General features: G+C 36.5%; 1 protein-coding gene across 3 annotated transcripts in view; it reads right to left on the reverse strand.

Moving 5' to 3' along the window:
• Positions 1-14,623, reverse strand: part of LOC306846019 (rho-associated protein kinase 1-like) — a 59,340-nt gene that overhangs the window by 38,185 nt on the left and 6,532 nt on the right. For all 3 annotated transcript variants that reach the window (XM_079379077.1, XM_079379076.1, XM_079379075.1), the window contains exons 2-3: positions 2,476-2,557; positions 742-842 (exon numbers count right to left, since the gene is read on the reverse strand). In XM_079379077.1, coding sequence (XP_079235203.1) covers positions 742-842; positions 2,476-2,557 — 183 coding nt within the window. The remainder of the gene's footprint in view (positions 1-741; positions 843-2,475; positions 2,558-14,623) is intronic.

Raw genomic sequence — 14,623 nt, forward strand, 5'->3', positions numbered from 1 at the left:
TTCCAATGCACTACTTTTTTATTGTTTTCTATGTAGATGCTCTACACAGATGCATATGACCATTGCGCTTGTGTCTCGCATCTTCGTTTTTAAGACACCGTGTCAAGTGAAAAGAATTTCTACTTTTACACACAGTCAGTTCCGAAACAGTGGACCAATCAGAAGACCCCGGAGGCGGGGCAAGTGTGGAAAACTTTTATTTACAGTAGCAAGTTGGCATGGAAAATGTTGTATTTGATGGCAACATGACAGAGGAGGCATTACGCACTGCCCTTTTTTTTTAAACCATTCTTAAGTGCTATGTCTCACATTTTTAGATGCAAAGACGTGTTCTGTGTGAACGGCCCGCTACTATCCAAATGCCAATGGTAAAACCTTATAAGGAGGATACAGCTTAAAAATAAGGTAAAAAAAAAAAAATTATTTATTATTAACTAGTGGCTTATTAGCATGCATAATCTAGCATATAGGCTATTTATTAGTACTTAAAAAGCACATATTATTGCCTTATTCTGCACGACCATATTCTAGATTCCTTAACCTGATCCTATACTTAAACTTAACAACTACCTTATTAACTAATAATTAGCAGCAAATTAGGTTTTTAAGGTAAAAGTTGTAATTATTAGTTAGATAATAGTAAGAATTGGTCCCAACACTAGGTGATGGTATATATATATATATATTCCAAAAATGGAAGTAACAGCAGCATAAAATGACAACAATACTCAATACACTTACCAGCTGTACTTCTCCAAATGCCCCTCGTCCTATGACCTTTACCACTTCATAGTCCTCTGCTTTCATACGAAGCTCCCGAATTTTGCTGATTGTGTCCTTATCTAGAAACAAAAACACATATGCACACTATCACCCTTAGTGTGCTTGGTTTAATAATATGCAATTTATATATAGAGAGAAAGACTCATGCCTGTAACTAAAAGCAGTTGTCAACTGACTGTGTGAACATAGCCTTAGACAACCTCTCACTTGTTTAGATGAACGTGTGTACCGCTGAGGGCCCTAAAGGCTTTATCTAACACAGCTCTGCTTCCCGAGGGGACAGATAACATTCAGCCAGATTCGGTCTTCGCTGATCAAGAGAGATTCTTTTCTTACTTGTCACAAGTATGAACGGACGGGGCGGAGGGGCCTCCAAGTTCAACAGATTTAAAAATACAACAGAGAAACAATAAGATCTGGATCATATTCACTGGGCAAAGAGAAGCCAGCAATTGAACTGAATCTCAGTTATGAGAAGGGATAGAAGAAATCCCACAGTATTCGCAGAAACAGAGAAGGATTTATAGTTATTTGCTATGCTGGACAGTTAGCAAAACATTTCGGGGAAAGAAAACAGTTGTATTTCATGTCATGGAGAACTAGACTGGTGCCAAGTTGAAAATCAGTCATATCTCAATATTCTTTCGCATTTTGCTGCTAAATAACTTGGAAATCAGAGGAACATTAATTTCCATAAGCACAAAAACATTGATTCTCAGATGCATCACAATTGTTTTTTTAATGATTAGTTCAACTTTGGAAATATATTGCAGCAAACAGGGCAATTGCACGCTTGCACATGAGAGTAGCTGTGCGTGACTGCATGTGTGCGACTTAATGCATTTGCAAAATTCATGTAAACAGTTGGTTATGGCTTGTAAACAGAGGGGAAAAAACATCTTATATATATGTGTCAAAATAGATCTATGCATGTGAATGAAGCTCTGACCTGCTCAGATTGTATGAAAAACATATGCCATAATGACAAAATTATTTGTCCACCATAAAATGTAATGATGACAAAATTAACTTAAGGTACCTCTAGTGTCTCAATGATGTGCAAGGCATTTGACCGCTCTTTCATTTTTTTATGTCTTTAAAGCAAAATTGGGAGAATACAAAAATTATATTTGTTATGGTCTCTCATTTATCTCAATAGAAATGGACCCTTGTATAGTTTACGTCCGCATTCCAAACGTGGAAACGTAAAAAGGGTCCACTGTAGTAGCTAGGTTGTTCTGGCTGGTTGGTTACTGACCCGAGTTTTAAGAAACCTCCCAATTTATCTATGATATTCTAGCTCCCACGTGGCTCAGGTCCCTAATTTAGTTCAAGTCTATGGTAAATTTAGCATGTTTTATCAACTGACAGGTCTCTTCTAATAGTAATAGCACAACTGGCAATGTTGTTCATGTCTGTAGCACAAACAGTGCAAGTCACAATCCAGTTTAGCGTATTAAAATCTGTGCTGTGAAAATCACATAAATCATACAATGATAGGCCTCCACTGAGAGAATATGACGTGCGTCTCCAGCATACAGTGCCAAAAGCCCTTTTGTTAAGTGAATACTTGGAGAGACAAAATAGTGTCTGACTGAAAGTACTGACCCAAAACCAATTCCCATTCACAGCAAAGCAGCTTGAAACTCTTTAGACTCGCAATTCTGAATGAGCTCCAGACAAAATACTTACATCTATTTAAGAAGTTATCGATGCTTTTGTTTTTCCTCAGGGCTGGAAAATCAAGGTCATAAACCAGAGCATCCAGACTGTCCTGAAAATAAGAGAAAAACACAAATATTACTTCAATGAAATGTGAATTTTGTATCTTCTGACCAGTAGTTGTGCTACATGTCATTAGTCATCCCACAAATATTCTTGTATGATCAGCAAAAAAATGTGCAACCATCCAAACTAAAATGAATGAATTTTCAGTGTTCTGTTAAAATTCAGTGTAGTTGCTTTCATCCATCTATCTATCTAGTAAAAAGTCATCTGCACAATCATACATTGACCGATTGTTTAAAAACAACACATGCGAGATCATTTTAAGTTGCAGCCTTGTTCTGAAATGCTGTAAATTATTATTTTTCACAGTCATTAATGCTCCATACCCCATACTGACCAAGCAAAAACAGATCTGTGATCAATTGCCAATGCAAATGCACTAAAAAGAAAGAACTGAAGTGTACACGTGAACAGAAAGCCACCTGTTAGACAGTAGGAGAAGCAAACTGACTTCTCTTTCCCAGTTTATCATTGTTTTAACAATGAGTACGTCACTCACTTTGTAAAAAACAAACCAATCATTATTGACTTCACTAACATTGTAAGTGAACCTGAAGGAATATGTCAAAAGAATAAAAGGCATGTAGCCTGAGTAAGGTTGGTCTGAATTGAGTTTGACTGCCACACGGCACACTTGACTTCGAGATCCAGGATTACAGCAGATTAAGATTAAGCCGGTTGATGCCACTGCTAACCTGGTTAGATCGGTCTGCGGTTTCTGAACTGTGAACAGCTGGTGGGCGTTTATATACACGACTACTCAAAAGTCTGGAAGAACATTTTTTTATTGTTTTTCAAAAGAAGCCTTTTTATGGTCGCCAAGGCTGCATTTATTTGATAAAAAGTAAAAACAGGAACACTGTGAAATTGTACAATTTAAAATAACTTCTATTTTAATGTATTTTAAAACGTCACATTTCTGTGATGTAAAGCTGAAATTTGACTTTTTCAGGATACTGTATTTCAAAGATTATTTTTTTAATTTTCATAAACTTTATTTGCTAAACCACATGTACACTCTTAAAAATAAAGGAGTTTAAAAGGTTCTTCACAGCGATGCCATAGAAGAACCATTTTTGGTTCCACAAAGAACCATTCAGTCAAAGGTACTTTAAAGAACCATCTTTATATAATCTGAAGAGCCTTCTTTCACCACAAAGAACCTTTTGTGAAACAGAAAGGGTCTGCAGATGTTAAAGGTTCTTAAAAAGGTTCTTCTATGGCATTGCGAAGCACCTTTATTTTTAAGAGTATAACCATGTGTCCACCCAGACATGTTTGAGAAATTGCAAATTAAGAAAAAAAGGTTCAATGTAGGGCTTTTCTGATAAAAATTGCAAATTAAGAAAAAAAGAAAAAAGGAAGAATTCCACATTTACAATTTGACCATTTTGTGATCATATATTAATATGGCTATTAAAATAATAATAATAATAATATTAAATTAAAAACGTTAAAAAAAAAAATGCATACTTAATAATTGTGTTTTAGATAACATTATTTCTGGCTTAATTTCTTAATTTTCAAAGATAAACCACACATTTGTATTCTGACAGAAAACCGCAGGAATCCCTTAAAGGGATAGCTCATCCGTAAAGAAAATTCTGTCGTCATTTACTCACCCTCAAGTTGTTTTAAACCCGGTAAAACGTACTATCTTCTGTTGAACAACAACAACAAAAAAGATATTTTGAAGCATGTTGGGAGCCATTGACTTCCACAGTTTTTTCCCCCATACTAGGTAAGTCAATAGGTTACCAACATTCAACAAAATATCATCTTTTGTGTTGGAAGTCAGTCATGCATACAGTGTTTGGATGGTGAAGGTGAGTAAATGACAGAATTTTCAGTTTTGGGTTAACTATCCCTTTAAAGCTTGTGTTTTGTTGATAAGTCTAGGATAGAGTTTGTGTGGAGCAGCATTTACTGTGAACTGAGTCACTCTGAGAAGCTGCAAACACTTCCTCACGTGTAACACCACACAGTATCACACTTCACTCTGAAACACGCACTGCATGAACTTCTTTAATTCAATTACAGCTTTGTGATTTGATAATCACACTACACCATACCGTGATTTGGTTTTATTTCAGTTCATCTTGCGAGCCCTATGACAACGTCTCTGTTTTGCATTCTGCGTTGATCCTCCTCGCCATAGGTTTATAAATCTCCTCTTATTACGAGCTGTCATTAAAACGGTGATGCACAATTCAATGCTTCATTAAATAGTTTCTGAAAACAGGATGTGCAGATGCTATTTTTTCAGTCGGTAATGCATCACGTGTTCTTCTATGTGATTTCGCGACATCAATGCAATGAGACTTGCACAGTGCAAGGGATTCACAATTTGATGTTTATTAAAGGTTATTTTTCGTTAATAAAATTCTTTTTCTTTTTAAATTCACACTATATGAAAAAAACTAAACAAAATTTAAGTCTTGAAAATATAAATGTTCCAATCGTTCATTTTCCCAACTTTCCAAATCCTGTGCGAACTCTGAGATAATAACAAACCTCCTCGTTCAGTAATGCATGTTTGCATAACATCCTGCCAGAGCATTCTGGACGGCCACAGTCGCATTCTGCAGCAGGACTGGACACGTCAGAGAGCTATTTTAAGAATGTAGCCAAACAAGCTCCCAACAAAGTGGAGGAAAAAACAGCCAAGACCACAGTCAGAAAGTGAACAGGGCCTTATTTCTAATTAACACCCTTCAACAGCGATTGAGACATTGCTTAAAGTCTGAAAAAACCCCCAAAAGGAACAGAAAACAGCAGGTCTTTAACGAGCACATCAGAGGAAAAGCACGAAGACTGAGAACAGTTTCTAAAAACTGTCCAGAATCCAAGACCATTATACAGAGAGTAAAAACAAACAGACCTAGTTTCCATTCTTTTTTTACATGTCTCTAGAAACCTCAGTAATTACAGATATGACTAGTGTTGTCAAAACTACCCAAATACTGAAATCGTAATACAACTGACTCAAGTCTTGACCCAATTGAAAGTGGCTGGTGTCAAAGCATCCCATGTGCATGTGTAATCATTCAAGATGACCTAATGTTGAAAAGTGCTGATTACAGCATCATTTAAATTGACTCCCATCGCATCCGTTGCTTATAATACAGCATTCAGCACATGATGGCCACGGCCACACAGAGGAGTTTAAATGAGTCAGTGAGCAGAAGAAATCTACTCAAAACGGTTTTGTTCAGCATGAGCTCACTGAATGAGTTACACTTTCATGCATCCAGCTTTATAACCGACAGAATGTGAATAAGAGATTCATTATGCAGTGTAGAGTAAGCTGCATTTATTGAAACAGGAGTTTTCACAGCAAATATATATATATTACTGCTTTTTTGAAGTAAAACGATTAAAGGGACAGTCCACCCAAAAATGACAGTTCTCTAATAATTGACTCACTCTCAGGAAGAAGATATTTTGAAGAATGTTGGTAACCAATCAGTTCCGGTTCCCGCTGCCATTGTGTGGCCAAAAAAATACACTGCAAGTCAATGGGGTTTGGTTACCAACATTATTCTTTCATTTTCCTCAAAAAAAGGAGGTTTGTAATGACATGAGAATGAGTAAATGATAGAATTTTTCATTTCTGGATGGACTATTCCTTTAAATGCCATTATTTCACTATCAAAATACATAAATAAATAGATCAAATGAATGGTTGTTTACAACAAACAGCAACAGGTGGTGTAACACGCCACATCTGATGGAGCTCTAATAAAAACACAGACTAGGAAATGTTCTCATATTTCCTCACAAACATACATCTGATTCTCTCTCAGCATGGTAGAATATTTATTATAAAACGGCTGGTTCCGGTCCTTGATTCTGATTGGTTGAGCCACGTTCGAAGCCGTTGTATATTACACTACAAACCTACACCTTTATTTACTTTGTGTGCTGCTTGGCAACCACTTTGTTCCAACCACAACTGTTTCTGAGGAACTACATTGTTTGGTGGAATAATACTGTTTTTATTAATATCATTACACTTATTTGCTCCGTTTATTTTGTGAAACCTTACTAGTATATGGAATAACCGTTTTACAAAAGCAATAAGCCCCATGAAGCCGTGGTTTACAGCCTTAGTTGTTATAAATTCACTGTAAACCACGTCTTGCTTTATTTTCTTTTTAGTTTAAATCAGACCGGACTGTGCCACAGCATGAGCCTGAATAATAAGCATAATCATAATCTAAATTGTCAATTCTGATTTTTTATGGAATATTGCAGTATTAAAGGATTTATCTGTGCACTTTAAATTTCTGTGTGTGTGTGAGATTTAATCTCTGTGTGTAAGTGACCTCCTTATGTGTGACATTTTCATATTAACAAAAGTGTTCAAAAAGTTAGTTGGTATCCCTGCTCTTAACCACGTGCACATGGTTTGTAAAACTGATGACACTATGCGTAATATAATAATATTTCAAAAGTGAATTTGCCCATATAGATAGGTAATCTTTAAGAAATGAAGTTAAACTTATCTGGCTTGCTGTTTGCGCTGCTTGTGTGCATTTAGGAATTAATCAAATAAAATCAAGGAGTTTAATGTAAATATATATATTTTACAGATAAAACAAAAATGATTTTTTTTTTATTATGGATTATTATTAGCCTATTATGAGCACCAGTAATATCTGCAAGCTGAACACTTTCATTGAATAATTTTTAGGCATGCGGCCAATTAATCTCTTTTGCATGTTTGCAATATACTGCAGCCAAACCGAAACAACACACAATATCCCTGTACACATAATTCATGTAGTTGTAATTAAAGGGCGGGGATTATGTTAATTATAAATGAGCGTGCACAAGGAGCGTAAACATCTTATTTATGAATGACTGTAATTCATTAACACACACTTAACTATCAAATCTGTGGTTTACAATGCATTTGTGAATCCTGAGGAGGTCTATTTTACATGCAAATTACTCTTAATTTACATTTACGCATGTTTCATGAATAAGGCCCAGGTCTTTTAGAGCTGCTTTACAGCAGAATTTGAATTATTCTCATAGTCAACACACTTTCTGATTCTGTTATTTTCCTATTTATCACAGAGAAGCTGTTTTAAAACAATATTTATTGTATAAAGTGCTATGCAAATAAAGGTGACCCAACTTGCATGCATTTGTAGAAAATCCAGAAAAGCCAGTTCTCATTGAGCCCAACACATTTCAAGCTCAAAGTCATATGCTCCAGACAACAGATTTTAGATTTTGTACAAAGTGCATGCGGTAAACTTCCTACGGTGGAGTATTTAAAAAAAATAAACAAATCCTCTTAGACAGCAAACTAGGTGAGAATGATGCCAAAACATTGAATGCAAATATCTCCTCATATATTGCCCATGGCCAGAAAATACAGAGTTTGGGGACTATACATAAAAAGGTAAAAATATCCAGTATGTAACCAGCTCAATGCAATATTTTCCTAAAAAAATACAAAAATTAAAAATGGTCAAGCAACCTCCACTTGGTAATCATATATTTTTTAAACCTTGGGGGAAAATCTGTGGAAGCATTTTCCAGCCATCCAACCATTAACACACAGACTCAACCACATAATATCTGTGCAGTGAAGTGCCAGTGCCTCTCGTTTCCCACTGCCACCTCACACCCAAGAGAAACCAAAATTACCTCTCAGAAAGGCCTGTCTGTGAGAAACAGAAGTGGGATCTGCATCAATGGACTCTCTGTTCCATCAGTGACAAAATGTGAAGCTTACGTTAAAGATTACGCATTAGTAAGGAAATGACGAGAGACCACGACATCTAGTCACTAAAGGGCAATTTATACTTCTGTGTAGTTACAGTGCACACCTCTCCAAAATTATAGCTACAATTTGTGTCTACGTAGACCACAAGAGCTGTGATTGGTCGCTTTTTATTCATTTATTTTTCTATTTGGAAATCATGCATTTTAATTAGAAAACGGAAAAATTCTACTATTGTGTGTGTGTTGGAAGCATTATTAATCTGAAGTACTGGGTTATTATTGATATTAATTAGATCAATAAGCTTGCGTTTAAATACATTTGGTGATTGTGTGTTATGTGATACCTGAGAATCACTGTTCTAGATTACTCTTGAAGGATACAATTATTATAAATATTTTTCAGCTCCTATGTGATAAAATAATTGTGATGCTCCTCATTTGTAAGTCCTTTGGATAAAAGCAGGGGCCACCAAGTTTGGTCCCGGAGGGCCGGTGTCCCTGTAGAGTTTAGCTCCAACCCTAATCAAACACACCTGAAGCAGCTAATCAAGGTCTTACTAGATATACTTGAAACGTCCAGGCAGGTGTGTTGAGGAAAGTTGGCGCTAAACTCTGCAGCACACCGGCCCTCCAGGATCGAGTTTGATGACCCCTGGATAAAAGCATCTGCTAAACGACTGAATGTAACCACATCCTCAAATTGAATCGAACTCCATTTAAATATATCCTTTTACTCTTTTCACCCTCTTTCACATACATTTTTATGCTGTAACCAAATTAGCTAACAATTCCAAGTTCCATTAAAAGTGACAAATTAAAAACGACAGATACTAAAAGCTTATAGGTTATCATATGGAGAAAAGAAATGAGATGCTTACTTTTGGAACTGTTACAGTTTATTGAGTGAATTCTGATTAACTTAAAACATCTCTGATTGTGTTCATGTGCTAAACAGACCAACACAGTTTTGTGTGTCCTGTGTAACATATTTATGTGCAATATTTTTTTCAAACTGGTTATTAAAACTTAAACACAAGGAGCTCTAGAAGATTAAAAACAGCAGTAATTGATTTCAATTATTTTTGTTTAAAGACTTCAATGTATTGGCATTATAAAAAGCAACTAAATTTCCACTCAAAACTAACCTAAATTAAAAATAATTTCCTTATATCTGGAGAGATTTGGTGTTGTCTCCAAACAAAAGTAACAGTTGAGTTGAAATGAGTTGAAAAATATCAGCAAAAATCCAATATTATGCATTACTAATTATAATTTTACTACTATGAAGTAAAATAATTAAGATATCCATTATGAAAAACTCATTTCAACCTTACATTTATTTTATAGCATTAGTAATCTCTGTCTTTATGCACACGTTTATTTTATTGCACGCATGTATTTGTAAGAACCACAGATGATTGGCTAACTGAAACTGAAATAAAACTGACTGGATCAGAAGCCATTGTGGTCTCATTCGCCTCCATTCCACAGATTACCACGTCCTTCCTCACATTTTTCAAAACAGAGAACTAATCAGTGCTAAACTAAGGGCTTTCATGGCAGAAGATATGCCAAACACTGTTGTGATGATCTGCCAGAGGAGATCATGCATGTCCAAGCAGATGAGGAACACAGGAACATTGAAGGAAGGAACTGAGACCAGTTATTAACGGCTGCACAGAGCAAAGCCCTGCCAACCACCCAGGCACCCACAACACTGTTACACAAATACAGTTAACGGTGCCACAACAGCACAGTATTACAGTAATACATAGCTGGGCGATTTTCTTTCAATTTTATCGATTAATTCAAATTTAATGTTTTGCCACTATTTTATTTTTTTCCAACGAGGAGTCACGATTTACTGAGTCATGAGTTACTTACACTTGTGTTGCGCAGCATTACTGTCAGATCCAATATATTCGGCACAGCATAATTTTTTAGTTTCAATCTTTCTGAAAATCCTGTGTCAAATTGTGCCTTGTTTGTAAACGAATCCGTGATAAAATTAAGTGAACAAAGGACAGAGTTCTTCCTGATGTGGTCTGTAACCTCATTAAATAAAAAAGTTCATCAAGTAAAGTTTATCGTCTGGTTTTGCATTTGCTGCTACGTGTGCGAATCGGTGGGCAGGGCTAAACAGGCAGTGATGTAGAAGCAGGTGTTGATCATCTTCCTCAGAGGCGGTGTTTGTTTTATAATTAAACCATGAGTCTGTAAGTGCTGCATTACGGGACGTAAGGAGCCACCATTCACAAGACGATGTAAAAACCTAGTTTGAAAGTGGATGATAAAAGATTTGGAAACAACCATAAAAACTATTTAGCTTCACCTACCTGCCATAAAAATTATGCCTAAACCACTTCAACATTCTCAAATACACTGCATGCATTAGCTGTGCTTCGCTGCACACGTGCTGGTGACAGCATCACAGCTGAGACCGTTTCTCAACATGCATCCTTGTACTCATTCAACGTCACCATCCGATGAAGTTCAATTCAAGTTAAGTCAAGTGCACAAGGACAGAGGACACGTGAACGTACCATGATGTGATTTGGATGCATCGAATAGAGACTTGATAGAACCTTAGAGTTCATTCTGTCATGGTAGTCTGGCAAGGCAGGTCTCCGCGAGAATCCAAGACTGTTCTTTACTTTCTTCGAATTAATAAACTGCCTTACTCACCTCTCAATCACCTACTACATGAGCAAGAACAAAAAAAAAAAAAACACAGAAGGGAGTTTCTCTAGTAATTAGGTGACATAAAGCATGAGAAAGCCCAGAAGTCTTTATTCAGTTAACACAACCTCAGGGCGAGGAAACAAATCTGCTAGTAAGAGGTGCAAAGGAAGTGCCACGCTTCAATATACAAACTGTTTTAGATTAGTATTACAACCTAATTATCAACCGGATAGTGGAGTTTTTACATGAATCATTATTACAAAATGACACAAACATTTAGTAAGGCTTGAACAAAGAGTTTTCCAGAAGTGACACGTGACATATGGGACAACTAAACCACTAATCCAGATCTGTTGTGTGGTATAGGCCTGGTCTAAGGACTACTTGTTGAGCTCCAGAAGATGATCTAGTCACCCCCTTTCTCTGAAACAGGAGTCGGTTGCATAAATATAGCCATTATGTGTCTTAAATTCAGTCATCATTTACTCATCCTCAAGCTGTTCCAAACCTGTGGTTTTTCTTCTGTTCAGTACAAAAGAAGATATTTTGAAGAATGTTGTTCCAAAGAGTCGACAGTAACCACTGAATTTTTCTCCATGGAAGTCAACATTCTTCAAAAAAAAAAATCTTCTTTTGTGTTCAACAGCAGAACAGCCCCTCAATTTCTCTAAAACCTTTAACACATTCAAACTATGGTGTGCATAAAAATGCAAAATGCATTAATAAAATAAAATCAGTTTTAAGAATGCTTAACTTGTTAACCAACAGAAAGAATTCTGACCATTAATACAATCAGTTAAATGTTTTGAAAAGTCATATTTAACAAGTATTTAAGTAATTTTTTACAAATTTTAAAATGTTTGCTGTAGGGGTGACCCCAAATAGTCGAAGATTCGATGCTTTGATAGGAGTAGCCTGATTCGAGACTCAATCTCACAGTCGAATATTCGCTGAGGTGTTATGATCATGCCATTTTGGCTATATGGGGTGCTCAGACATCCAATTTCACATAGAACTACCGGTTTTCTCCAAATAAGTTAATATACAACCTATTACGAAAATGCTGAAAATAATTATCTGAAAAGAAAAAAGCTTTAAATAAACATTTTAAGATGCATGAATAAATCCAACCACCCCTATAGATTTAAGTTTTACTCTATAATCCGTGACAGACAGAGGAACATCTTGGCACAGGTTAAATCTTTAACAAGACACAAACTGACACAGGCAGAGTGAAAGACAGGATTTTTTCGATCAGGTAGGGTATAAGTCATTTCAAAACATTTCAGCTGGTTTCATGAATATATTATTTATCTTGTATAAGATTAGAGGTCGACCAATATGGGTTTTTTCTGGCCGATGCCGATATTTAGAAATCAGGGCAGCCGATGGCCGATATATGATGCCGATTTTTTGGCCGATATGTGGTTGATTTTCTTTTTTCCCCCTTCATCTCATAAAAGAGCGTTTGAGTAAATGTTTTCTCAAACTAATTCATAGTAATAATGCATGACTCAAAACTGAAGCAAAACAGTTCTGAATCATGCTTTTTGTTTATGTTTGATGACAGACACCAGTGTTTCCCACAGAATTGCAAATGCAAAATCATTTTCTGCCAGCAGGAGGCGCTGTTGGAGCACAAGCACAATCAGTGGAGGCTCGCGAAGCAGAGCTAGGCGAAAGTATAAATCCCGCTTCACACAGCCTCGATCAGCCTTCAAAGGGAGAGAGATCCTCTGGCGTTCCGCAACAATGCTTAGCTGCTCACAGAAGCGCCTGTCTATAAATCGGCCTAACTTGCAGCACAATCGGCCGATGCCTATTAATTAAAACAATATTGCCAAAAATCGGCCCGATTAATCGGCCGGCCGATCAATTGGTCAACCTCAATATAAGATGTATTTGGTTGAGTTGCGCTGTATTTACACGGTTTGTATCTGCGAGGCATCCGATACACATTTTCCCTGTGTGTTAACGTCAGTGATGACTGTCAAATGTCTGACTTGACTCTTGGTAATGTATTGTGTTTTTGAATGAAAAAAGAGATAAGTTGTGTATAAGCTGCATTTTATTATTACATTCAGAAATAGGCCTAATGTAAAGTCAATAAAGTGAAATGCATACATATCTTTGTTTCAAATTTGTCAAATTAAATGTCCATTACTACTACTCCCATAATTTTAATTACTGTATTATATTATGCAAATTTCAACAGTGAGGTAGTATCACAAAAAATAGACAGTTTTGTACTGCCTTTAACTGATGCAGATGCTCATCATTTATGTTTAAAGGTCCCATATTGTACACCTTTCTGGAGTTTTATTACTCTGCTAAGAACAGGTCGATTTTGGCCTGTCTAATTAATATTCATGAACCTATCTTCTGATTGGCCTGTTGTTTTCTGAGTGATGCACGCCCGGCCAACCACAGGTAACTAGGGTCATGTAGGGCCGACGTCACAATTACGTCACCGTGCTAAGCTGGAAGCAAAACAAAGGGAAAACTGGAGGCGGCCCATTCAAACCAGCGCAGATTCGGCTACATAAGGAGCTTAAAATATCTTCTTGTTGTGATGTTGAGTGCCAGAATCGACGTAATACAGCCTCAAATTAGAAATTTGATCGCATACCTGCTGCCACTGCCAGACAAAAAACCGACCACAGCTGTGGTTAAACACGATAAAAGGAGCGGACTGGACAGAAACGATCGTCAAAAATGCTCGCGTTTGCAGCACACACTTCTTATCAGAAAAGGTTCAATAAAGTATTATCTTTTGTTGTTATGGGCGCTTCTGAAGATTTCTTGCATCTCACGACTATGTCATGTATGAAATAATGTGTGTGCATGTGTGTAAAACAACAAACTGACGATTTATATATAATCATTTGTAACTGTATATTCATTGTTGTGATTAATTGTGGCTGGAATAATAACGTAGCTGTAAAAAGAGTTGCCTGCTGAAATTGAAATGCATTTACATCTTCACCATGACTAGATAGACACGGTGAGTTTGTCTTTACTATACACGTTAGACATGACCCACCTCATAGTAACAGTCCTGTCAGATCGTCCATTCTTTGAGTGAGAGTGTAATGTTACAGGTCGGCCGATCTGGTTTCGTCCGTTAAAGTTAACCTTTTCGACATGTTTCCGTGTTGTTGTTGCTCAGTAATGGCATGGACACAATGCTGTCTGGGGGTTTGGCAAAAGGACGGTGGGCGGTGTTCGGGATGGTGACTGAGTAGTTCGGATGTCACAATTTTACGGAAGTCACAAGGGCTCGTGAAAAGGCACAGCTACTTTATGCAGGCTGTGTGCACTTTACTGTGGATTGACTGATTTTGAAACTTATATGTAGTTACATCGCCCCTAGACCTCTGTTATCATGAAAAAAAGCCAGGAAATTTAAGTTTTGACAATATGGGACCTTTAAAGAAAAGATTATTGAATTAAGTCAACTATAGAGTATTTAAAAATGTTTGCAGATAATACATGACCTTATATAATATCACTAGTGAGTCCTCCTTAAAAGAACATCATCAACAAAAACAGGTGTGTGTTTATTCACAGTCACTGTTCTGGTACATGTCAGTTGTGATAAAATTATATGAATAATAATAATTATTAT

The sequence above is a fragment of the Barbus barbus genome, assembly GCF_936440315.1.
Source record: "Barbus barbus genome assembly, chromosome: 26".
NCBI lineage: Eukaryota > Metazoa > Chordata > Actinopteri > Cypriniformes > Cyprinidae > Barbus > Barbus barbus.